The sequence below is a fragment of the Oncorhynchus mykiss genome, chromosome 13, assembly GCF_013265735.2.
Source record: "Oncorhynchus mykiss isolate Arlee chromosome 13, USDA_OmykA_1.1, whole genome shotgun sequence".
In the NCBI taxonomy this organism is placed as follows: Eukaryota; Metazoa; Chordata; class Actinopteri; order Salmoniformes; family Salmonidae; genus Oncorhynchus; species Oncorhynchus mykiss.
In genome coordinates this window covers 60,537,014-60,564,244 of record NC_048577.1, presented here as the reverse complement: position 1 = coordinate 60,564,244, position 27,231 = coordinate 60,537,014, and the positions used below count along the sequence as shown (strand labels likewise).

The 27,231-nt window shown below is 45.1% G+C and overlaps 1 protein-coding gene across 1 annotated transcript in view; it reads left to right on the top strand.

Moving 5' to 3' along the window:
• Positions 1-27,231, top strand: part of LOC110486976 (ras-related protein Rab-26) — a 101,409-nt gene that overhangs the window by 1,690 nt on the left and 72,488 nt on the right. Inside the window, exon 2 of the mRNA XM_036941791.1 lies at positions 6,406-6,516. Within this exon, the coding sequence (XP_036797686.1) occupies positions 6,406-6,516 (111 nt within the window). The remainder of the gene's footprint in view (positions 1-6,405; positions 6,517-27,231) is intronic.

Here is a 27,231-nt window from a genome sequence, read left to right as displayed (position 1 = left end):
TTGATGGGCTACACATGACAGGTTGATGGGCTACACATGGCAGGTTGATGGGCTACACATGACAGGTTGATGGGCTACACATGACAGGTTGATGGGCTACACATGACAGGTTGATGGGCTACACATGACAGGTTGATGGGCTACACATGACAGGTTGATGGGCTACACATGACAGGTTGATGGGCTACACATGACAGGTTGATGGGCTACACATGGCAGGTTGATGGGCTACACATGACAGGTTGATGGGCTACACATGACAGGTTGATGGGCTACACATGGCAGGTTGATGGGCTACACATGACAGGTTGATGGGCTACACATGACAGGTTGATGGGCTACACATGGCAGGTTGATGGGCTACAGATAATAAATGTAATGTGTGAATGTGCATCAAGCAAGTAGGCCAAGACCTAGGTTATCCTACATGTTTGAAAGGACTAATGGGATGTAAACATTATGTTGTGTATAACTTTAATCACCACAGTGACCTTTTGTGTTCACCTTGTCAAGCCTGGGGTGTTTTACAAGACCACAAAACACTCATTCATCAAACTGAGCTATTTCCTCTGCCACAGCTGTGTCACTAAAGACAATCAATAGCACCTCAGCAAGCAAAGAAGGTCACATATGGGACCAAGAGCCAACACATCTCATAATGTATTCTCTATTGTACTGGTGAAGCCGTGTCGTCTTAAGGCTAATCAACAGGTTGTGATGGCTGTCAATTCATCCTGCCACTGCTTCAAAGTTCTCTCTTCCTTACCTCATCTCTCTCTCTCTTCTCTCCTTTCTTATCCTTTTCCTCTCCTCTCTCGCCATTTCCCTAAAAATGGTGAGATGTGTTGCCAAACTGTCTTCCTTCTGGCTGTCCCTCCGGTGATGTGCCCGGTGATGTGCCCGTCTGTCTTTGAAGTGACTGATTATTAGGAAGAGCCAACTGATTAAACAAAGGGAAGCAGTGGTTATTAGGAAGAGCCAACATGGTTTCTTACCAATCCCCATCCTGTTGATGAGTCACTGTTAGTTAAGCTGTCTGAATGGTAGTCTATTTCTCTGACATACTCCTGTTGCTCCATTAAGAGTGAGGATATACTGAACCAAATATAAATGCAACATGTAAAGTGTTGGTCTCATGTTTCATGAGCTGAATTGAAAGATCCCTGTTAGTGAGCATTTCGCCTTTGCCAAGATAATCCGTCCGCCTGACTGTTGTGGCATATCAATAAACTGATTAAACAGCATGTTCATTACACAGGTGCACCTTGTGCTGGGGGCAATATTAGGTCAACTTTGTGAACAGTGTCCCATGGTGGGGTTATGGTATGGGCAGGCATAAACTACAGACAACAAGAACAATTGCATTTTATCCATGGCAATTTGAACGCACAGAGATACAGTGATGATCCTGAGGCTCATTGTTGTACCAGTCATCCGCCGCCATCACCTCATGTTTTAGCTTGATAATGCATGGCCCCATGTCAAATGAATCTGTACACAATTCCTGGAAGACTGAAATTGTCCCATTTCTTCCATGGCCTGCATACTCATCAGACATGTCACCCATTGAGCATGTTTGGGATGCCCTGGATCGATGTGTACGACAGCGTGTTTCAGTTCCTCCCAATATCCAGCAATTTCGCACAGCCATTGAAGAGGAGTGAAACAACATTCCACAATCAACAGCCTGATCAACTCTATGCAAAGGAGATGTGTTGTGCTGCACGAGGCAAATGGTGGTCACACCAGATACTGACTGGTTTTCTGATCCATGCCCCTACCTTATTTTGAAGGTAGCTTTGACCAACAGATGCATATCTGTATTCCCAGTCATGTGAAATCCATAGATAAAATCAAATTGATTTATATAGCCCTTCGTACATCAGCTGATATCTCAAAGTGCTGTACAGAAATCCAGCCTAAAACCCCAAACAGCAAGCAATGCAGGTGTAGAAGCACGTTGGCTAGGAAAAACTCCCTAGAAAGGCCAAAACCTAGGAAGAAACCTAGAGAGGAACCAGGCTATGAGGGGTGGCCAGTCCTCTTCTGGCTGTGCCGGGTGGGGATTATAACAGAACATGGCCAAGATGTTCAAATGTTCATAAATGACCAGCATGGTCAAATAATAATAATCACAGTAGTTGTCAAGGGGGCAGCAAGTCGGCACCTCAGGAGTAAATGTCAGTTGGCTTTTCATAGCCGATCATTAAGAGTATCTCTACCACTCCTGCTGTCTCTAGAGAGTTGAAAACAGCAAGTCTGGGACAGGTAGCACGTCCGGTGAACAGGTCAGGGAAACATAGCCGCAGGCAGAACAGTTGAAACTGGAGCAGCAGCACGGCCAGGTGGACTGAGGACAGCAAGGAATCATCATGCCAGGTAGTCCTGAGGCATGGTCCTAGGGCTCAGGTCCTCTGAGAGAGAGAGAAAGAAAGCGAGAAGGAGAGAATTAGAGAGCATACTTAAATTCACACAGGACACCGGATAAGACAGGAGAAGTACTCCAGATATAACAGACTGACCCTAGCCCCCCGACACATAAACTGCTGCAGCATAAATACTGGAGGCTGAGCCAGGAGGGGTCAGGAGACACTGTGGCCCAATTCGATTAGGGCCTAATGAAATGTATTTCAATTGACTGATTTCCTTATATGAACTGTAACTCATTGAAATTGTTGCGTTTTAATATTTTTGTTCAGTTTTGAGGGAGCATGCTGACTGCAGGAATGTCCAACCGGCCTCGCAACCACACAACCCTTCTTTGTTTTAGTCAGTTAGAAATGTGTCAGCTCTTGAAAAGGATAGACCTAGAGCAACAACCCAACCCCTGGAGAGAGTTGCAGATTTACAAAATGTCATTCAATTTGGCACCCTTGAGACTATTACCCAGAAATACTCGCACAGTGGAGCTCATTTGTAGCATTTCATACATTGCTCACCTCAGTTGAGCTCACAAGCATTATGCCAACTGGAGGCTGTTCATTTCATCATTCAAGCCCAAAAACAAGAGCCTTAAAAGATCACTTCACTTAAACTATATTTAGATATTTAGTTCATTATTCCACTGTTAATACATTCCCAAAACAATGTGCATGTCACAAGATAGTTTTTGCTCTGTACTGAAAGTGCTCTATGATGAAGATGCATTCAGTTTTTGAGTGAAATATCAGTTGAAACAACGGCTAAAACCAGTGTGGGGGAAAAAACTCCTAACACCAATGTTCTTCCTTCGAGTCACTGACTCAAACATCAGAGAGAAGTTGAGTTTGCTGTGTGCTGAGGGAAACTCTGCTCATAGACACTGAGAGCGAAACCACAGCGTTTTCCAGTCAGTTTACTGGGCCAGGAATGAGATGTAGCCTGCACCCTACAAAAGGGTTTGATTTGCGGTGCGCCACTGGATCCGCTGTGTGCGGGGGCTGGCGGCCTGTGAGAGCCTGGTTTATTACAGCTGATCTGTGCTGAGGCAGCTGCCATATGTCACTCACCGTACACTCTGTAGAGCAGCGCATAGTCTGGGAGATGATTAACAGAGGAAAAACAGGGTACTTCACTTCCTGCTCTATTCACTCTGCCTGGGTCTGTTTAAAATACTGCTGTTTTAAGAGGGAGACAGAGAGTAAAAGACAGGAGAGGATGGAAGAACAGAGGAGGAGATGAGAGGGGAAGAGAGAAGAGGGGTAGTTAAGGATAAGAGAGGATGGAAGAACAGAGGAGGAGATGAGAGGGGAAGAGAGAAGAGGGGTAGTTAAGGATAAGAGAGGATGGAAGAACAGAGGAGGAGGTGAGAGGGGAAGAGAGAAGAGGGGTAGTTAAGGATAAGAGAGGATGGAAGAACAGAGGAGGAGGTGAGAGGGGAAGAGAGAAGAGGGGTAGTTAAGGATAAGAGAGGATGGAAGAACAGAGGAGGAGGTGAGAGGGGAAGAGAGAAGAGGGGTAGTTAAGGATAAGAGAGGATGGAAGAACAGAGGAGGAGGTGAGAGGGGAAGAGAGAAGAGGGGTAGTTAAGGATAAGAGAGGATGGAAGAACAGAGGAGGAGGTGAGAGGGGAAGAGAGAAGAGGGGTAGTTAAGGATAAGAGAGGATGGAAGAACAGAGGAGGAGGTGAGAGGGGAAGAGAGAAGAGGGGTAGTTAAGGATAAGAGAGGATGAAAGAACAGAGGAGGAGATGAGAGGGGAAGAGAGAAGAGGGGTAGTTAAGGATAAGAGAGGATGGACGAACAGAGGAGGAGGTGAGAGGGGAAGAGAGAAGAGGGGTAGTTAAGGATAAGAGAGGATGGAAGAACAGTGGAGGAGGTGAGAGGGGAAGAGAGAAGAGGGGTAGTTAAGGATAAGAGAGGATGGAAGAACAGAGGAGGAGGTGAGAGGGGAAGAGAGAAGAGGGGTAGTTAAGGATAAGAGAGGATGGAAGAACAGAGGAGGAGGTGAGAGGGGAAGAGAGAAGAGGGGTAGTTAAGGATAAGAGAGGATGGAAGAACAGAGGAGGAGGTGAGAGGGGAAGAGAGAAGAGGGGTAGTTAAGGATAAGAGAGGATGGAAGAACAGAGGAGGAGGTGAGAGGGGAAGAGAGAAGAGGGGTAGTTAAGGATAAGAGAGGATGGAAGAACAGAGGAGGAGGTGAGAGGGGAAGAGAGAAGAGGGGTAGTTAAGGATAAGAGAGGATGGAAGAACAGAGGAGATGAGAGGGGAAGAGAGAAGAGGGGTAGTTAAGGATAAGAGAGGATGGACGAACAGAGGAGGAGATGAGAGGGGAAGAGAGAAGAGGGGTAGTTAAGGATAAGAGAGGATGGAAGAACAGAGGAGGAGGTGAGAGGGGAAGAGAGAAGAGGGGTAGATAAGGATAAGAGAGGATGTGGGAACAGGAGAGAAGATTAGAGGAATGAAGATGCCACTGAGATTTTATCAACCTGACCTTACCTGGCTAGATCTCTACTGCATCTCTACTGATTACACTAAACACATCAACTCTTTAATGTCATTAGGCCCCAGAAAGAGGGGAATGTGTGCAGCAGGACACTCACTCACACGCACAGGCACATAATTCAGTATTGCTATCTGACCAAAATTAAGAGCAGAACCAAATTTCCAGATGCCCAGTCACACTCATCTCTACTGGCCAAACACCAACATGTCGAGAGCGTTTTAATCCATTTATCATAAGGTTTAATGAGAATCTAATAATAATGCTGAACAAAACAAATGACCAGATGTGCAATAATGTCTAGGTGACTTCCTTATGGCCACTTGTGTTCCTGATGTTTACCTGTATTAAGAGACTGACCCAATGTCACATAAGTGAATGGAGTTATAATGGTTGGCTAGAGGTCTGATATCTCCTGTAGTGAACATAGCCATTGTGTACAGCAGTGATTCTTAACCTGGAGTATGGCTGGAACAACTCGGCTGGAACAACTCGGCTGGAACAACGCGGCTGGAACAACTCGGCTGGAACAACTCGGCTGGAACAACTCGGCTGGAACAACGCGTCTGTAAAAACTTGGGTGGAACAACTCGGCTGGAACAACGCGTCTGTAAAAACTCGGCTGGAGCAACTCGGCTGGAACAACGCGTCTGTAAAAACTCGGCTGGAACAACTTGGCTGGAACAACGCGTCTGTAAAAACTCGGCTGGAGCAACTCGGCTGGAACAACGCGTCTGTAAAAACTCGGCTGGAGCAACTCGGCTGGAACAACGCGTCTGTAAAAACTCGGCTGGAACAACTTGGCTGGAACAACGCGTCTGTAAAAACTTGGGTGGAACAACTCGGCTGGAACAACTCGGCTGGAACAACGCGTCTGTAAAAACTTGGGTGGAACAACTCGGCTGGAACAACACGTCTGTAAAAACTCGGCTGGAGCAACTCGGCTGGAACAACGCGTCTGTAAAAACTCGGCTGGAACAACTTGGCTGGAACAACGCGTCTGTAAAAACTTGGGTGGAACAACTCGGCTGGAACAACGCGTCTGTAAAAACTCGGCTGGAACAACTTGGCTGGAACAACGCGTCTGTAAAAACTTGGCTGGAACAACTCGGCTGGAACAACGCGTCTGTAAAAACTTGGCTGGAACAACGCGGCTGGGACAACGCGGCTGGGACAACGCGGCTGGGACAACGCGGCTGGGACAACGCGGCTGGGACAACGCGGCTGGGACAACGCGGCTGGAACACACCAATATGTTGTGACCAGGGACGTTATGAGGGAGGAGATTGGGGGTTGTGCTGAAAGACTATTGAACTGTTTTGTCTCTCTGGGGAAGTGTGCTGGAACCTGTCATGTTCAGTTTGTCCTTGTTACATTGAGACAAAGGGAATGTTCACTTACTGTTTAACTTTCCTTTGTGCAGCTTTGTGGGATGTGTGTTTAAAAAACCCTTTCATTCAGTTTGTCCCTCTTGCTGTGCTGTAGGTGATGCTGGTGGGAGACTCCGGGGTGGGGAAGACCTGTCTGCTGGTGCGCTTCAAAGACGGAGCTTTCCTGGCAGGAAGCTTCATCTCTACTGTGGGCATCGACTTCAGGGTGAGTGGGGATGGATAATACATGGACACACACGTTTCTATAAAAAGGGTAACATTCCATCAATGTCCTTCATACCTCATATTTGTATATAAAATGGGTCCATTCCTGGCTGAACTTTTGAATAGATGTTTTCCAGAACAGAGCTTCTCCTGTGTCTTTAAGCCCTGAGGCTGGAAGTGTTTCCTCTGTGGATACCAGTCTCTCTCTGGAAGACCTATCGATTCTTAAATTAGTTTGACATGCTTTCATTTAGGAACCGTCCCCTGCTGATTGGCATCTCCTCTCCTGTGCCAAATCCACGGCCCCCCCATGGGCAGAGAGAAATACATCTAGGAATGAGTCTGGGTTCTGGAATTTAATTTCCAATGAGTCTGGGGGGAGGGGGGGGGGGTTGTTTGCGTTTGTGTCAGTGGAGGCTGCTGAGGGGAGGACGGCTGATAATAATGGCTGGAATGAAGCGATATGTTTGAAGTATTTGATACCATTCCACCTATACTGTTCCAGCCATTACCACGAGCCCGTCCTCCCCAATTAAGGTGCCACCAACCTCCTGTGGTGTGTATCTGTTGGCGTGTATGTGTGCACGTGTGTGTTGTTCCTGGTTGGTTTCTCCTTCATTGTATTTCTGTATTGCTTCTTGATGTAATGCTACTGCACTGCTTTTGTTCATCTCTTTTCAGTACGTTTAACTGCAGACCCTATAGACTCAAGGCTAGTGCAAGCTATAGCCCTTAAATCTTTCCTTTAGAGTGGTCACACACATGCTGTAGCATTATCTGACTAGCCACAGCGGCTCTGAACTCCTAACACAAAGGCTTACTGCCTGGTCTGCTCATGTCATATTGATTGGTTATTTAATTGTGTTGCTGCGCTGTGAGACCCTCGTGATTACGTTTTCACCCTCAAGGTTCTCCCTGGCTCTCCTCTGCATGGCCTCTTGGTAAACCGTTCCTCTACTGGATCTCATCCAGCTTGTAAAAGCTTTGTGATTCACACCATAAAACCTTCCCATTCAATCCTATTAAATCAAATGTATTTCATTGCCATTATATTTCAAATCCTTTGTCATTATTACCCTCAAGGTTCTCCCTGGCTCCCCTCTGCATGGCCTCTTGTTACAGTACAACAGTACCTCTACAGCAGGGAGCATCAACTAGATTCATCCAGCGTGTAAAACCTTTACGATTCACACCAAAGAAATTAAATGAATACAACTGATATTCAAGTAATTATATTTCTATGTTTCACTATTTCTTATAAAATGGTCACAGTTGTGGCTTTTGTTGATTCTCATACTGGATGAACCTAGATATAGCAGGCATAGAACTGTTTACCTTGCTGCGATTGGCTGAAAGGGCCGGGTCTGCATCCCAAATGCCACCCTATTCCCTACACAGTACACTGCTTTTGCCCATAGGGCTCTGGTTAAAGGTAGTGCTCTATGTAGGGTAGTGCTCTATGTAGGGTAGTGCTCTATGTAGGGTAGTGGTCTATGTAGGGTAGTGCTTTATGTAGGGTAGTGCTCTATGTAGGGTAGTGCTCTATGTAGGGTAGTGGTCTATGTAGGGTAGTGGTCTATGTAGGGTAGTGGTCTATGTAGGGTAGTGCTCTATGTAGGGTAGTGCTCTATGTAGGGTAGTGCTCTATGTAGGGTAGTGGTCTATGTAGGGTAGTGCTCTATGTAGGGTAGTGCTCTATGTAGGGTAGTGCTCTATGTAGGGTATCGGGTGCCATGTCGGACACAGACCAGGAGATTGCTCTGTGCTTGATTGCTCTGGCCTCTGGAGTGCCTGGATCATGACCCCGTAAATGATTTCTCAGCCTCCCGTTAGCAGGTCATGGTCAGCGGCTCTGAATGGGAGGTGTGTGTCTGGTCCCATAGTGTGTGTTTGTGGGCGTAAATTACTTTAGACTTCTGCTATTGAAATGTTTTCAGTTGAGCTCCCAGAGACCTGGTGAAATGGACATCTGATGCTTTCTTCATCTCACAGTTCAATGGCGTTCGTAGCAATTTGCATTGTGTATCCGATAGCTTTTTCAGGGAGGGATATGTATAATAAAAAACACCTCACAGACACATACACACGCAGACAAACAAACATGCACGCATGCATGCACACACACAAACACTAATCTGACATTTTGGTAAAACATACTGGTGGAAATACTTTCCTATGTAACAGTAACTTTTAAATAGACCAGGAAGACAGCTGTACATTGCACTAGTTCAACCACAACCACATACTGACCCAAATCTGTAGTGATAGGTTATGTTTCCATGACGACATCACATAATTGAGCGGTTATATAGAGGTCTACTGAGTGGCTCAGTTGTCTTATCTTACAGAAGACCTCAGCAACAAACTTCAGAGTGAAATAATCTGTTGTTCTTGAACTTTGTAAAGACTTAAGCTGTCATAGCTCCAGGATCTCTGGAAGTTCAACATCTCTGCGGTTTTGAAATGTCTTTGTTGAGTCACATCCTTGTACCTCCAGGAAGGGCAGGTGTAGAGAAATGTACCCAGGGACCCAGTATGTCGATGGGCATGGAGATTGTGGGCATCGTCCTGGGAGTCATAGGATTAATCACCACCATTGTAGTGTGTGCACTCCCCACCTGGATGGAGACAACCTTCACAGCAGCTAACTTTGTCACCACGGAGGAGGTCTGGGACGGCCTGTGGATGAGCTGTGTGAAAAGGAGCACGAGCCACATTCAGTGTGAGGTCTACGACTCCATGCCAAGCTCCGCATGGAGCTCCAACCTGCAGGCCACCAGAGCCATGACCATCATGGCTATTATCCTGGGGATTCTGGGAGTCATGGTCTCCATGGTTGGGCACAAGACCACCAACTACATTAAGTTGATCATTATATCAGGAATATTCTTCATCCTGGCCGGATTTCTCATCCTCATTCCTGTCTCCTGGAAGGCCAGGGCAATCCTCAGCAACTCCTCCAATGAGTTGACCGGAGAGAAGAGGGAACTGGGGGGAGCGCTCTACTTCGGCTGGGGGGCTGCAGCCTTTCTCCTGATTGGAGGGGCCATACTTAGCAGAACTCTGTATACAAGTGGAACAGAGGTCGCGGCCATCACCACGGGGGTCATAGGATGGATAATCTCCATGGTGACCTGGGCATGTGCTTTAGGAATGTTAGACCTTCTGCAGTACAGAAGGAAACTGATTTTATCCTTCTCCTCCTTCTCCTTTATGCTCGGGCTGATATTATTTTTAGGGCTGATATTCTTCCTCTACAGATCAAAGTGCACTAACTGCATCAAGAGGAATCCGTCTGAAGTCGAAGTGATTAACTTTATTGGACTATTGTTCATCATGGCTGGTTTAATCCAGCTGATCTTTACCTCCTTTGTTGCCTTCGACTTGACACAAAACTTGAACCCTGACAACTTCCTGCAGAGTAATGGCCTTATGTTTTCAGCTGAACCCATTAGGTGGGCTGCTTCAATGCTTCTAATAGGAGGGACTATACTCTGCTGCTGCTGCTGCTTTAAAAAAGAAAAGCCTGAGTTGATCATTGACTCTATTGGCCTAAACCGTATCTTACATGTTTGTGAATCTGAGAGCAGCAAATAGTTGTAAGCAATTAGATGATTGATGATGGATACGCTTCATGGTCTGGACCCACACTGGACCCTGCAGGGTAAGATTGCCCACCAATTGTCAAAACACTTGAAAGGTAGATGTAAGCATGTTGTATAGGGCTGACTGAGGTGGAATGTTTTATAGGTGGTGGAACTGACACCAATATCAATTGTTTTTCCATTATTATGAATAATAAATGCTGTTATTATTCAACTCCTGTGCTGTCTCCTGACTTCATTGGTTCATTGGGTGGAACTGTGTTCTTCCTCATAGCTCGGGTTGTTTCTGGACAGGGATAACATGTCTCATCAAGGTGTAGCTGTAGACACTGGGGGTTTTAGTTGATCACGCAGATGTATATTGAACTAGTTGTTCAGCTATGTGGGTATCAACAACTCACTCTCTCTCTCTGTATCACCCTCTCCCCATTCTATATTTTCCTTTTTTGTCTTTCCTACCTCCCTGACTCTCCCTTTATCCCTCCATTATGTAACTGTTACCTCTCCAGGGTCAGGGCTGGGTTCATGTCCAGGATGGTGCAACTCAATATTAGGAAGGTGTTCCTAATGTTTGGTATACTCTGTGTTCTGCCTCTTTAAGAGCAGAATGTTGATTAATGTCCAACATGCATTTAAATGTTGGTAGATTTTTGTTGTGGTTATGTAAGCTTGTTTCAGCTCCTATTTTCTATTGGTTTAGGAACAGGCATACGCTCCCAGGAGTGTTTTGGTTTGCTTACATAAGAGAGGGATACTGATTGATGCAGTTCATTCATTGTGTTTTTATTTATTTATTTTATTCATTAATTTCTTATATAATCTGCATACTCCGTTTATTAAGAGGAACATACACAAATCTGTTATTGACGAGAAAGAGAGGCAGTGGCTGCTGCAGCTGCCTGGCACATTTTCAATAGGAAAGACAACATTTCAATGATTGTCGTTCGTATAATTAATTTTCCTTTATGAAATAGGTTATCAAACTACTCATGTGACAGCGAATGAAAAGATGAAGAGTGAGGGAGTGTGAGGGGTGGGCTCTTCTACTTCATATTTAGTCTCAACTATGGTTGCTGGGCAATGTTTCTGCAGAGAGGTTAGAACTGGTTTCTGGTTTCAAGCCCTTGTTATTACGAATAATGCTAGATGCATAATGTGTCCAGATTTGACCTGATTCTAGGCACTTTATGATGCGTCTCCAATTTCCACATGGTTTATTAGTCAGCAGATTGCCATTTCCACATAACATGGTGTGTGTGTTTTTGCATTTGTGCAAGCGAAAGTGCAATATTCCAATGTGAGAAATTGGAGGAAGCTAAGTCATTGTGTATGCATCTGAGGCTCTCTCGCTCACTCACTCACTCACTCACTCACCCACTCACTCACTCACTCAGAGTTCGGTTAGTCTGTTGTCTCACCAAAGCACGTCAATCAATCACTTTATGGACAGACTCGGAGTTGGTCCAGATGTGAACAATATGTATTAGACTGTCAGACGCTCCAGTCAGGCTCATCAACTCTGTTACCAACAGATACAAGCAATCAACGTTTCAACCTATCAATGTGCTGCACACACACATACACACACTCACTCACTCACTGTTCTCCTCACATTGTGATTGTTCTCATCCATCATTGTCTGAGAGTTGAAACATAGTCACGTCACTTTAGTTATTCTCCAGATTGTCCTTTGGATATTTATATATCTCATTGCTGAGAATAATATGTGTGAGGAGGAGTGGAAGACGGTGTCACTGTTGTTGACTCCCCAAAGATACCGGTTGGGGAAATGGAATTATACAGTATCTCATCAACAGCAGTAAATCCCATGGCAACTCATTACAGCAGAGAGAAACTATACCGTCTTGCCGAATTTGATCAATTTGGCTTGGTCTAACTGGTATTTGTTCAGTGCAAACCAGGATAGAAATAGCATGTTTTATTTAAAATACTTTAGAAGCATTTGATTTAGTTTGTCTGGTATAATGGAACCAATAAAACAGTCCTTTCAGGTAAGCTAAATCAAGCGCACCTAAAATATCTCAAAGAAAACAACTAATTTAAAATGTTCAACCCAGGTCTGCACTCAGTGCACTGAATACTATCAACATTAGCATTTACCCTTACATGTCTTCAACTTGAGCGAGAGGAGTTGATAATTCCCATAACAACCAATATTCCCATGACAACCATAATGGGTGAAGGAAATGTCCCCATTGGATGCCAACCAACAGCGGTGGGTGCGTACGTCCTCTTAAAAGGCATTGAGGGAAAGGAAGGATGAGAGCATGAAAAGACACAAGGGAGAGGTGGAGAGCAGATTGTATAGAGCAATATCCTGTTTCTCTGCTCTTCTCCTTCTCCCCTCTTCTCCTCTTCTCTTTCCAAGCCAAATAACAACCTCTTCTGATGGGCTCTATGTTTATTACTGATTTGTTGTTGAGCATCAGAAAGACTCTCTCGCTCTCCCTCCCTACCTCCCCATTTCTTTGTATAATCTACCTCACCTCTTCTCCTGTGTAGAAGTAATCTCTCTCAATCCTACTGCTCTCACTCAAACGTACAAACGCTAGTCGGATCCTGTTGGGGGAAAAAAAGTCAGCTTCTAACGGCATAAATCTGTCTTTCCCTCCCTGAGTGACATCTCCTGGCATTATACAGCTACGTCCCAAATGACACCCTGTTCCCTATTCAGTGCATTACCTTTCACTGGGGCCCATAGGGACACAGCCTAGATTTATGCCTTTCGGGACGAGACAAATGTTCTGTTTCATCATGTATAAAGTCGGTTGGTTAAAAGGTATCAGTGGAATTGATGGAAGCTCATGTGGATCTGAGATCAAAGCTGGGGTTCTGGGCCCGTATCCAGAGAAAGCGTGCTGATCTAGGAACAGATCCCCTCCTGTCCTTGTAATCATATTCATTATGACCTAAAAGGCTAAACTGGTCCTAGAACAGCGCTCCTATTCTGAGACAACCCTGGTGGTGTTTCTTGTTATGCATCCCTATAGGCGTTTTGATAGTCTTCACAGAGACCAGTGTTGTTAGTGGCGGTCCACAAGAAACGTTCCCAATCACCAAGTCCCCTTGATTAGACTATTGATAGCTCTGTCCTTGTTCTCGATCAGGTCCTGCTGGGTATGTCAGGCGCTTGACCTCTCTTGTCCTTAGACTGTCACCATATGTCTCTTCAACTGTTGTCATGTCCAGTGTCTCTCCTTGGTTGAGTGCATGAATGTCTTTCTATTGACAGCTGTTGTATTTATGTACACCTGTGTGTGAGAGAGTGAGCGAGCGTCTGTCTGCATGTGTGTTCATCACCATCTCTGATTAGAGTGCAAGGCCACTGTTGACCTCGGTGGCTGTCATCCCTTCCCCTGATCCCAGCCTTTCTGAGCTTGTGTGTAATAGTTCAGTCTATATCGACATGCGTGGCATTTCTAATGATCTGTGGTCTGTCTGTGGTGACAGGTCATACATTTACATGTTAGTCATTTAGCAAATCTCCTTCCGTGGCCTCCAACTGCTCTTAAATGCAAGTAAAACTAAATGCATGCTCTTCAACCGATCCCTGCCCGCCCGTCTAGCATCACTACTCTGGACAGTTCTGACTTACAATGTGTGGACAACTACAAATACCTAGGTGTCTGGTTAGAATGTAAACTCTCCTTCCAGACTCACATTAAGCATCTCTAATCCAAAATTAAATCTAAAATCGGCTTCCCATTTCACAAAAAAGCATCCTTCACTCATGCCGCCAAACATAACCTCGTAAAACTGACTAATCTACCGATCCTTGACTTCGGCGACATCATTTACAAAATAGCCTCTAACACTACTCAGCAAATTGTATGCAGTCTATCACAGTGCCATCCGTTTTGTCACCAAAGCCCACCACTACTACCCACCACTGCGACCTGTATGCTCTCGTTGGCTGGCCTTCGCTTCATATTTGTCGCCAAACCCACTGGCTCCAGGTCATCTATAAGTCTTTTTGGGGGAAAGCCCCGCCTTATCTCAGCTCACTGGTCACCATAGCAGCACCCATCCGTAGCACACGCTCCAGCAGGTATATTTCACTGGTCACCCCCAAAGGCAATTCCTCATTTGGCCACCTTTCCTTCCAGTTCACTGCTGCCAATGACTGGAATGAATTGCAAAAATCACTGAAGCCGGAGACTCATATCTCCCTCACTCATATCTCCCTCACTAACTTTAAGCGTAAGCTGTCAGAGCAGCTCACCGATCATTGCACCTGTACATAGCCATCTGTAAATAGTCCACCCAACTACCTCATCCCCATATTGTTTTTTTGCACCTTTGCACCTCAGTATCTCTACTTGCACATCTATCACTCCAGTGTTTAATTGCTAAATTGTAATTATTTTGCTACTATCGCCTATTTATTGCCTTACCTCCCTAATCTTACTACATTTGCACACACATAGACCTTTCTATTGGGTTATTGACTGTACGTTTGTTTACTCCATGTGTAACTCTGTGTTTGTGTCGCACTGCTTTGCTTTATCTTGGCCAAGTCGCAGTTGTAAATGAGAACTTGTTCTCAACTGTCCTACCTGGTTAAATAAAGGTGTTCTCAACTGTCCTACCTGGTTAAATAAAGGTGTTCTCAACTAGCCTACCTGGTTAAATAAAGGTGTTCTCAACTAGCCTACCTGGTTAAATAAAGGTGTTCTCAACTGTCCTACCTGGTTAAATAAAGGTGTTCTCAACTGTCCTACCTGGTTAAATAAAGGTGAAATAAAATAAATAAAAAGACACTCTTATCCAGAGCCACTTACAGTTAGTTTGTGTATTCATTTTAAAATAGTTAGGTGAGACAACCACATATCACAATGCTAGTAAGTACATTCTTCCTCAATAAAGAAGCTATCAGCAAGTTTCCCATAGGATAACTATTGCCCTCCCCTCCCTCTCCCCCTTGGGGATAGATTACCTGGATCGTGTTCATTAGGGCATACAATGGAAAACATTTTGTAGTGGGAAAATGGAAACTGTTTTCTTATTGGACAAGTCTGGGTAGTCCCTCTGTGTCAATCCTTTTACATCTGTTTGGTGCCGAATGAACGCAACCCTGATGGTTGACATCAATGCTATAATCCTCCTGGCATTGGCTCCTCCATCTTGGACAAGGAGGCTAGAAGTGATACGTCTAGCTGCTTGTCCTTAGACTACCCCACCTATGGGTCAATCTATGGCTCTGAGTTGTTCCTGACCAGGAACAACTCTGGGCCCTTGTAGGTAATGCCTCTGACCTGTTGGCCCGAACAAACCCAGAAGAAAAAAACACCACTGGGAAACGTTTTCTTTTATCCGAACAGTTGCAGGCACTACGGCACTCCAGTGTCAGCTAATTAATACTACTTTAGCGGTCACAAAAAACTTTTAGTGCCTGCAGCCACACATTTCTGTCAGTGGAGCTTTTATACAGAGAAGCGTTGTCTTAGTGATGGACTGTAGGGCTGGTATTTTACACTGCTGCAGGTGTCCTGGGGATCTATGGAAAAATGGCTGCCCTACAGAGACCAGCCATAGAGCTGGATAAAGGGCTCCCCTGGCTATCTTTGCCATTGACTCTTTCTACAGTCTAAGTGAGGTAGGGGTCTCTGTGATCTAGGACACCATGGCCACTATAGATGCTAGGTTTTGCAGTGTGTTCTGGATGTCTCAATGTTTGTTACTGTTAGCGTTGCCCGGGTCTGATTTAGTAACTTGTCGAGTGAGATACTGACTAACAGATAAAGATATGGACTGACTGACATCTGTGAGGATATCTGGTGCCTTCTGTGCAGTTTATAGGATCGGTATATCATGTTCCTGTGATTCTTGAATGTTGTAATACTTTGCAGAATTGGAACATACTCAAGTATCAGATGTGTTGATCTACCAAGTGGCTCCTGCGATAGATCATCAGGGGCCCTGTTCCCCGGCACCTCGGGGCTACAGAGTACGAAGTGGATGAGCAGAGGGCGTGTTGTGTAGAATCGATCTCTCCTCCCTCCTTTCTCCCCTTGTTCAGATGAGACCGAACTGAGCCTAGCACATTCTGACAGGGAAGTTGCAGCTGTTAGTATATTGGAGTGTATGTTTAGTAGCCATGGGAACCAGACCTGTCTGTGTTCTCATTCTACTCCTTACCAGGTGCAACTCCTTTTCATATGCCAAACATGTATGTTTAGGATATATTTTTAGGTCATTCTGCTGGAATTAATTGTGACAGGATCTGTGGAATGTTGACTTGTAGGTGAGTGCACTAGGCTAGTGTATGTGAGAGGTTTTGTGTGTCTGTGTCTATCCCCATGAGTATAAAGGAATTGCTTTGCACCTGCAGGGTCAGTCTAAATGTCACGCTCACAGTTAGCCTTCCTCTTCCTACTACTCATCCTCTAATGATTCCTCCTCTCCCGGGTCACTCAATCTATCACCCCCATAAACACTCTCACACATACACTACAGAAGTGTCTTCCTTATTTTCCCATTCACTTTCTAAGGACACAGTACATTTTGGCCCAACACAAGACGTCATTTCTTACCTTATTGATATGCAGTTTGGTGGAAAATAGAAAAACAGTCGTGCCATTTCACCTCGCAGCCAGATGCTTTAAAAATGAGACATTGGCCTCTGCGGGGTGGGTCAGATATGAGGAGTGAGTGTGCGTCTCTCTCCTCCTCGCTGTTTCTATCTTTCCTCCTCGCTGTCTGTTTCTCTCCTCCTCCCCTCATCTTTCTTTCCCTCCCCCTTCTTTCTCCCCATCCCAATGTCACACTGAGCTGTGCCTGACCTTCAACCACTGTTCCCCTCCCCCGCTCTGCACCTGTCCCCAGGCCACATCGTCTGCATGTTAACAGAGGGTGAGTGAGAGAGACCCACCCCCTCTGGCGTTCCTGGTGTATTAACCTTGATCAAAGGATGATGTGCTGATTGGAGGATTCTTCTTCTACTACACAAGGGCTCTGAACTCCTCTATAGTGTCTCCTTCATCACTGCTTTGTAGTCTAGTGAATGTTTAATGTTTCTCTTTTTCTGCCTTAAAGTTATCTCGGTTAACCCAGAATTAAAGTCTTGTGTAATTGGTCAGATGCACGAGTAAGTTCTGGGTGCATACTTAAGAGAAAGGAGGATGGGAACTGGAATGAAGCGCTTCACACTCTCTCTTTGCAAGTTGTGGGCAGGTCTATGGGCCAGATGTCCCCTCCCCTTACGAAATTCGAAAGATGCTAACACCTGTGAAATTGTGATTTGTCCAAATAACCAGGGACGAAAAACCCAAGAACCGGAACTGATGCTGCGTGTTATCTCACGTATCATGACAGATCTACTGTACCATTTATGTTTTCGTAGTCTGTCCATTAGCTTTAACGAGACAAACTTCTTTGAGAAGCTGCTATACAGTAGCTACAACTTATGAATAACTGTTGAACACAGTTGCTGGCACTAAAACATACTTTTTTTTGTAAGAAATAGCCAGGTCACAACACTAGCTCATGCTTGCTTATGACAGGTCTTAGAATGTTATGTCATCTTAAAGCATTATACCCAGTGACTTTAAATACCTGTGATCTTCAATGACAGTGTTACCGAAGTTTCTAAATGTGGTTGCAGAGATATGAATGCAACTGATTCTGTCTGGGTGAAAGTCTTTTAATCATAGTGAACTGTACAGATGCCAACTCTTAATTTCATCATCCTGAAATGCAAACTTTGTGTATTGGAGATTTAAAAAGGCTTCTGAAGTTTATCATTTCTGATTGAAAATGTCAGCCTTGATTTTCTCTAATTTTTTTCTTCAACCCTTATAAAACATTTCCATTAATTATAATCCACAATCCAATTCACATTTCCTGTTGCTGCAGGATTATTTTCCTGCTGTGTGAAACTGGCTCAAATTAAGATACGTCATCTGTAAGCAGCCTTCCCAGGTTAGAGGAGAAGGAGGTGGTGTGTGTGTTTATGTGGAGAACTGTGCAAAAGGTTTGGGTGTGTCACTCAGTCTGTAGAGGTTGAGGAGAAGAGACCAAAGGGAGAAGCCAGTGATGTGGCATGCTGTTTCATTAACTGAACCACAGCCAGTCTTATGGAGGGAGCAGATCACTGAGCCAGTCTTATGGAGGGAGCAGATCACTGAACTACTGAGCCAGTCTTATGGAGGGAGCAGATCACTGAACCAGTCTTATGGAGGGAGCAGATCACTGAGCCACTGAGCCAGTCTTATGGAGGGAGCAGATCACTGAGCCAGTCTTATGGAGGGAGCAGATCACTGAGCCACTGAGCCAGTCTTATGGAGGGAGCAGATCACTGAGCCAGTCTTATGGAGGGAGCAGATCACTGAACCACTGAGCCAGTCTTATGGAGGGAGCAGATCACTGAACCACTGAGCCAGTCTTATGGAGGGAGCAGATCACTGAGCCACTGAGCCAGTCTTATGGAGGGAGCAGATCACTGAGCCACTGAGCCAGTCTTATGGAGGGAGCAGATCACTGAGCCAGTCTTATGGAGGGAGCAGATCACTGAACCACTGAGCCAGTCTTATGGAGGGAGCAGATCACTGAACCACTGAACCAGTCTTATGGAGGGAGCAGATCACTGAACCACTGAGCCAGTCTTATGGAGGGAGCAGATCACTGAACCACTGAGCCAGTCTTATGGAGGGAGCAGATCACTGAACCACTGAGCCAGTCTTATGGAGGGAGCAGATCACTGAACCACTGAGACAGTCTTATGGAGGGAGCAGATCACTGAACCACTGAACCAGTCTTATGGAGGGAGCAGATCACTGAACCACAGCCAGTCTTATGGAGGGAGCAGATCACTGAACCAGTCTTATGGAGGGAGCAGATCACTGAACCACAGCCAGTCTTATGGAGGGAGCGGATCACTGAACCAGTCTTATGGAGGGAGCAGATCACTGAACCACAGCCAGTCTTATGGAGGGAGCGGATCACTGAACCAGTCTTATGGAGGGAGCAGATCACTGAGCCACTGAGCCAGTCTTATGGAGGGAGCAGGTCACTGAACCAGTCTTATGGAGGGAGCAGATCACTGAACCACAGCCAGTCTTATGGAGGGAGCGGATCACTGAACCAGTCTTATGGAGGGAGCAGATCACTGAACCACAGCCAGTCTTATGGAGGGAGCGGATCACTGAACCAGTCTTATGGAGGGAGCAGATCACTGAACCACAGCCAGTCTTATGGAGGGAGCGGATCACTGAACCAGTCTTATGGAGGGAGCGGATCACTGAACCAGTCTTATGGAGGGAGCAGATCACTGAACCACAGCCAGTCTTATGGAGGGAGCGGATCACTGAACCAGTCTTATGGAGGGAGCAGATCACTGAACCACAGCCAGTCTTATGGAGGGAGCGGATCACTGAACCAGTCTTATGGAGGGAGCAGATCACTGAACCACAGCCAGTCTTATGGAGGGAGCGGATCACTGAACCAGTCTTATGGAGGGAGCAGATCACTGAACCACAGCCAGTCTTATGGAGGGAGCGGATCACTGAACCAGTCTTATGGAGGGAGCAGATCACTGAACCACAGCCAGTCTTATGGAGGGAGCGGATCACTGAACCAGTCTTATGGAGGGAGCGGATCACTGAACCAGTCTTATGGAGGGAGCAGATCACTGAACCACAGCCAGTCTTATGGAGGGAGCGGATCACTGAACCAGTCTTATGGAGGGAGCAGATCACTGAACCACAGCCAGTCTTATGGAGGGAGCGGATCACTGAACCAGTCTTATGGAGGGAGCAGATCACTGAACCACAGCCAGTCTTATGGAGGGAGCGGGTCACTGAACCAGTCTTATGGAGGGAGCAGATCACTGAACCACAGCCAGTCTTATGGAGGGAGCGGATCACTGAACCAGTCTTATGGAGGGAGCAGATCACTGAGCCACTGAGCCAGTCTTATGGAGGGAGCAGATCACTGAGCCAGTCTTATGGAGGGAGCAGATCACTGAACTACTGAGCCAGTCTTATGGAGGGAGCAGATCACTGAGCCAGTCTTATGGAGGGAGCAGATCACTGAACCACTGAGCCAGTCTTATGGAGGGAGCAGATCACTGAGCCAGTCTTATGGAGGGAGCGGATCACTGAACCACTGAGCCAGTCTTATGGAGGGAGCAGATCACTGAGCCAGTCTTATGGAGGGAGCAGATCACTGAACCACTGAGCCAGTCTTATGGAGGGAGCAGATCGCTGAACCACTGAGCCAGTCTTATGGAGGGAGCAGATCGCTGAACCACTGAGCCAGTCTTATGGAGGGAGCAGATCACTGAGCCACTGAGCCAGTCTTATGTTTGGAGCAGCTGTCTAGGCTGGTCTAATCTATAGCACTGTCATGCGCGGTAATCAGAGAGCATCAGACTACAAACACACCACCGCGCTCACACACGCATACTGTAAACATGCAATCAACACTCACGACACACACACACAAATACTGTAATCAACAGACACAAACTTTCTCTAATGTAGACAAACTAAAAAAAAAACACTCAAAGCACCCACACACACTCACAACATTATAAGGAGCGCCACAGCTTCAGAACATAAACAAGAGCTCTTACATACACAGCTTGTCTGATTGCATCTGAACAGAAATAGATAGTCGAGAGAGAGGGTTTTCAAAGCCCAACTTACATTTCATCTCTTACCTTTGGTCATCTCTCTCCTTTGATCAGGTAGGATGTGATGGAGATGAGGTTGTTAGTTTACGCTACAAGGGGTTAGAGTACGCTGTCCATATTAGGATAGCCTCAGTCTCATCACAACTTCTAGATTGAACACAGTTGTGCCTAGACTAAGGCTGTCCTAACATGGACACCATAGAGGACATGGAGCCTATTCACCAGTGGAGTTGTTGTGTTTTGAAGACAGAGAAGAGTGACTTCCTCTGAACTTTAGACAGAAAAATGCAGATCATCTACGGCTTGTTCTCCTCCTTGCCAGATTTCTGTCAATCAATGCATTTTTTTTATAAAACCCTTTTTACATCAGCAGTTGTCATGAAGTAGCTTTAACAGTAGTCCAGGCTAGTTTGAGTATCACTTTAGCTGACTATGAAGATTGATGCAGAAATTGCCTCTTCATTTGACCCTTGATTTCTAAATGTAAGGAAACCATTGGACCTCGATGTGCTGTGTCACCAAGGCCCAGGGCTGTGTTATTGTGGCTATAGGGCCTAGTAATGCTTAATTGGCACCTGTGGGAGATTTGGGATTAGTATTGATGATGGCTCAGTAGCTAAATGGACTGCAGAGAAATGTTGAATGCAGAAGAGAGGGACAATAACATTTCAGACTGTAGTTAGAACACACCCTCGCCTTGTGTTGTACAGATCTAGGCTTTTAATTTGATCACCCTGTTGCAGGAGAAATGCAATGCAGGACATTTTTAACTTGTAGTGTATTCAAGGTTTAAAAAGGCTTCTGTTGTTAAATTTCGAAAAATGTATCAACCCCTACACAAATGTCCATAATCCACATAATAATTAACATTTCCTATTGCTGCATGGTTATTTTCCTGCTGTAGCAAAGTGGCTCAAATATGTATTTATTTAGACATTTAACATTTATTTAGCTAGACAAGTCAGTTAAGAACTTAAGAACACAATCTTATTTACAATGACAGCCTACACGTCCAAACTCGGACGATGCTGGGCCAATTGTGTGCCACCCTATGGGACTCCCAATCACAGCCGGTTGTGATACAGCCTGGATTCGAACCAGGGTGTCTAGTGACACTTCTAGAACTGAGATGCAGTGCCATACACCACTGCCCCACTCGGGAGCCCGAGTGATCCTACATCTGAACCTAAATGGGCTGTGAATGAGTCATGAGTCATAACAAAATGTAGGGACATTGGCTTCATACTGTACGGTGTAATAGGCCGATGGAATAAAAACTTCACATAAACAAAAACCATGGCATTCACTGTGTTTACGATTGATCGATTCCCTTCCTTTCTCCCTCGTCATCATCATCAGAACAATGAACTCCATCTTGGAGATGACTAGCATCCACTTGAGTCATTACAGAAACACACACACACTAATCTCAAGGTTGACTGAAGAGAAATGGACAAGCAGCATATGATTCCCTGTAACTGCAAGGAGTTAGTCAAACAATGTAAATCATTCAGGCAATATAGCTTGAGGTCAGAGGTCATAGCATGGGTGTTGTGAGTCACTCAAAAAGGTGTAATGGGTTTGCACTCAGAAAGATGTTGCATAAAGCTTACACCATTATTTGATTTTGAAAAAGTGCACAGACGTTTTGGCTTTATAGCCTTCTTCAGCATTTAGGTACAATTTTATTTTAATTCAAAACAGCATTTGTAAAGATTAACCGATGGACAACAGATGCTTCTAATCAGGGTTTCCACTCATCTGCCAAACAGGGATGTGACTTCTCTGGTCTACCTGTATTGTTGGGTGACACTGTCCAGGCATCCACACTTTCTTTCTGACCTCAAACAATTGGGCTAACTACAAATGACACCCTATCCCTAAGTGCACTACATAAGGGTAGGGTATCTGATCAGAAGTAGTGCACTATATGGCAAATAATGTGTTATTGGAGACCCAGTCTGTGGAGGGGAGGAGGATGTGTGTGCGTGCATGCGTGCAAGTACCCCAGCCTGCGTACCTACGTGCATGTGTGGGTGCGAGACTGCTAACGGAAATCACACATGCATTTCAGCTGTGATTCAATGTGAAAAGTGGAATAAAAAACAATAACAAAACAAGGGCCTGTATCTGAGGAACAAAGAACCACAGCACTAAAGAAATCAGTTCCCAACCCAACCTGCAACAGGTCATCAAAACGGTTTAACTCTTTCTCGAGAGTAGTACTACAATACACTACTATATTACGTCAGTGTGCATTATACAACACCTCACACTACAAAGGCCATTACATTACACTCAGTGGCCGTTTTATTAGGTACACCCAGCTAGTACTGGTTCGAACCCACCTTTGCTCCAGAACAGCCTGAATTATTTGGGGCATGGAAATGTTGCTCAATTTCTATCAAGTTGCCTAACGTGTGCCAGGAAAACATTCCCCACCAGGATTGGGCCACGGACTCATGATGCTCACGCCAAATCCTGACTGCCATCAGCATGACGCAACAGGAACTGGGATTCATCGGACTAGGCAATGTTTTTCCACTCCTCAATTATCCAGTGTTGGTGACACGCTTCTTGTTTTTAGCTGGTAGGAGTGGAACCCGGTGTGGTTGTCTGCAGCAATATCCCATCTGTGACAAAGACCGACGAGTTGTGTGTTCCGAGATGCCGTTCTGCACACCACTGTTGTACTTCGCCGTTATTTGTCTGTCTGTGGCCCGTTAGCTTGCACGACTCTTGACATTCTCCTTCGACCTCTCATCAACGAGCTGTTTTCGGCCGCAGGATAGCCACTGACTGAATGTTTTATGTTTGTCGCACCATTCTCAGTAAACACTACACACTGTCATACGTGAAAAGCCCAGGAGATCGTTTCTGATATACTGGAACCGGCGTGTCTGGCACCAACGATCATACCACACTGAAAGTCACTTACAGTAGGTCACTCGTTGTTGCCCATTCTAATGTTCAATCGATTAGTAACTGAATGCCTGACTGCTTGATTTATATTGCAAACCACGGCCACATCCCTATCTTATCTATCGATCAAGAGGCCTGAATACTTTCCGAATGCACGATCGAACGTTGTTCACACAAGCACTGATATTTAACCCTTTCTCCTAGGCTGAGTCTCCTCCTACACATCTGAACAGCCAATGCATCTCTGTTGCTAGACAGAACCTTAGTGATATCTGTTCTTCCTCACTTCATCTGACCTGACCTCTTCCGCAAAGTGCTCACTCCTCCCCAACTCAAGGCTGTCATGGTGACTGGTACCAGACTGTCTCGTCTCCTCCCATAGGATCCCTGATGGCTAACAATTGCTGCACAGCTATGTTCAGGATTCTTCAGATGTTCGATCGTGTTCAAGTCCGGGCTCTGGCTAGAACACTCAAGGACATTTAGAGACTTGTTCCGAAGCCACTCCTGTGTTGTCTTGGCTGTGTGTTTAGGGTCATTGTCCTGTTGGAAGGTGAACCTTCACCCCAGGCTGAGGTCCTGAGCACTCTGGAGTAGGTTTTCATCAAGGATCTCTCTGTACTTTTTTTCCATTCATCTTTCCCTCGATCCTGACTAGTCTCCCAGTCCCTGCCGCTGAAAAACATCCCCACAGCATGATGCTGCCACCATGCTTCACCCTAGGGATGGTGCAGGGTGTTAGCCAGACGTGACACTTGGCTTTCAGGCCAAAGAGTTCCATCTTGGTTTCATCAGACCAGATAATCTTGTTTCTCATGTTCTGAGAGTCCTTTAGGTGCCTTTTGGTAAACTCCTAGTGGGCTGTCATGTGCCTTTTACTGAGGAGTGGCTTCTGTCTGGCCACTCTACCATAAAGGGCTGATTGGTGGAGTGCTGCAGAGATGGTTGTCCTTCTGGAAGTTTCTCCCATTACCACAGAGGAACTCTAGAGATCTGTCAGTGACCATCGGGTTCTAGGTCACCTCCCTGACACAGGCCCTTCACCACCAATTGCTCAGTTTGGCAGGGCGAACAGCTTTAGGAAGGGTCTTGGTGGTTCCAAACTTCTATTTAAGAATGATGGAGGCCACTGGGTTCTTGGGGACCTTCAATTCGGAAGTTCTTTTGTGGTACCCTTCCCCAGATCTGTGCCTCAAATAAGGCTGTACCATAACAAAATCTGGAAAAAGTCAAGTTGTCTGAATACTTTCCGAAGGCATTACATATATCTATATATGCTAACTGTTTTGTTGCAGTGGACAAGTTATATTCTGTTCTTGTATTTGGAAAAATGACTGTGAATATTGACTTGTTGAACTGACGGCCTTTGTATGGAAGGAGTCCAGGAGATTTGATTAATTTAGTTTGCTGCTTCGTGACCTTTCTAGGGTTGAATTGTATACACAATCAGAATCTTAGGAATGGGTTTAATCTAATTCAGTTCTATATTGACATGAACATCGTTTACCATGAACGCCATCTCCCAAGAAAATGCCTTTTAATTGTTGCATTTTTGTCTGTCCCAGGATGCTGCACTACGGATTGAAACCCAGCCTTAGAAAGCTCAGGAAGAAGCAGCTCCACTGTCTTTCAATTATTCTAAGAGAGGTGTGTCTTGTGAGGTGTGTAAAAAAAAAACTAGGTAGAAAACCAGAGAAAAGAACTGGACTGTAGCTTTCAACTTGTGGGAGGATGATAAGAAGCAGGCAGGCAGTGAAGTAGACTGATTAACCATCATGAAAACCAGCCAGGCAGTGAAATCGACTGATTTAACCGAGGCTTACTGAAGTTCCTCTCTGGTTTGATATTTCCGTCATAGAGGAGTTCTTTACCGGCACCGCTGTCAGCTCTCTCACCGGAGGACGCAAAGTTGGGAGTGTGTGTGTTCCTTTTTAGTTCCTTGTAAGCCCAGCCCCATCCTTTAGCTAGAATATATTGTGTGTGTGTTCCTTGTAAGCCCAGCCCCATCCTTTAGCTAGAAGATATTGTGTGTGTGTTCCTTGTAAGCCCAGCCCCATCCTTTAGCTAGAAGATATTGTGTGTGTGTTCCTTGTAAGCCCAGCCCCATCCTTTAGCTAGAAGATATTGTGTGTGTGCGTGCCTGTGTTTTCTCTATTATCCTCTCACTTGTTTGAGGGTTTGTGAAATGATAGACCCAGTCTTTTTTTATTTTTTTATTTTACCTTTATTTTACAAGGCAAGTCAGTTAAGAACAAATTCTTATTTTCAATGACTTCAATCACTTCTCAGAGTTACAGTAATGTTTATTCTTGGGAATTGGATTTAGATTAGTTAGGGCTTTTTTAACACATGCACAATCGGAAAATAAGAGTCGCCTCGAGCCAGCTTCTGTTTGTGCTTCACTCGAGACGGGAAGATTGTATCATCGTCATCCTCATCGCCATCATCATCACCATCATCATCACCATCATCATTACCATCATCATTACCATCATCATTCAGCATAATAGGATGTAAGTCCTGCTTTTTGCTTTGGACCGACTTAGCAGCAAGTTTGTCAGAGTTATTCTCTATTGTGGTGCATCAGTCTGAATGGTAATATCACACTGCTACATTATGCTCCTGTAGAAGAAGACATGGAAATAATACAATATAATGATGCTACATTATGGTCCTGTAGAAGAAGACATGGAAATAATACAATATAATGATGCTACATTATGCTCCTGTAGAATGAAGAAGATTGCAGAACAGCAGAGATGATGAACTTCCAGAGGAGATCCTGGAGCTATGACAGCTTCAGTTTTTACAAAGTTCTAGAACAGCAGATTATTTCACTCTGAAGTTTGTTGCTGAGGTCTTCTGTAAGATAAGAGAATTGAGCCACTCAGTAGGCCTCTATATAACTGCTCAATGCTGTTGTGTTGTCATGGAAACACAACCTATTGAGGCAGTTTGTGGTTGTGGTTGATATCCACATGGCTGAAAAACAAGTGCAATATACAGCTCCACCCAATGAACACATTAAGTTAGGAGTTGAATAATAACATTTTATTGTAAATAACTGTCACTTTTTGGGCGACCCAACCAAATTCATACATAAATGTGTGTTTATAGATCTGTCATTTTCATTGAAAGCAAGTGTGAGTGGTGTATATATGTTCTATTTGCGCTATTTCTATGCTTCCTGTTCATACATTTTGTTTTTGTGTCTTTTACTTTCGTTTTGTACACCAGCTTCAAACAGCTGAAAGTACAATATTTTGGGTTATGGAAAATATGTTCCACGGTGGTTTAGATGGGACAATGATTCTCTACATCAACTGAAATTATTTTTTAGATTTCTGCATAGTGCAACTTTAAAGCAGCAGCAGCAGAGCATGGTCCCTCCTATCAGAAGCAGCAGAGTATGGTCCCTCCTATCAGAAGCAGCAGAGCATGGTCCCTCCTATCAGAAGCAGCAGAGCTTGGTCCCTCCTATCAGAAGCAGCAGAGCATGGTCCCTCCTATCAGAAGCAGCAGAGTATGGTCCCTC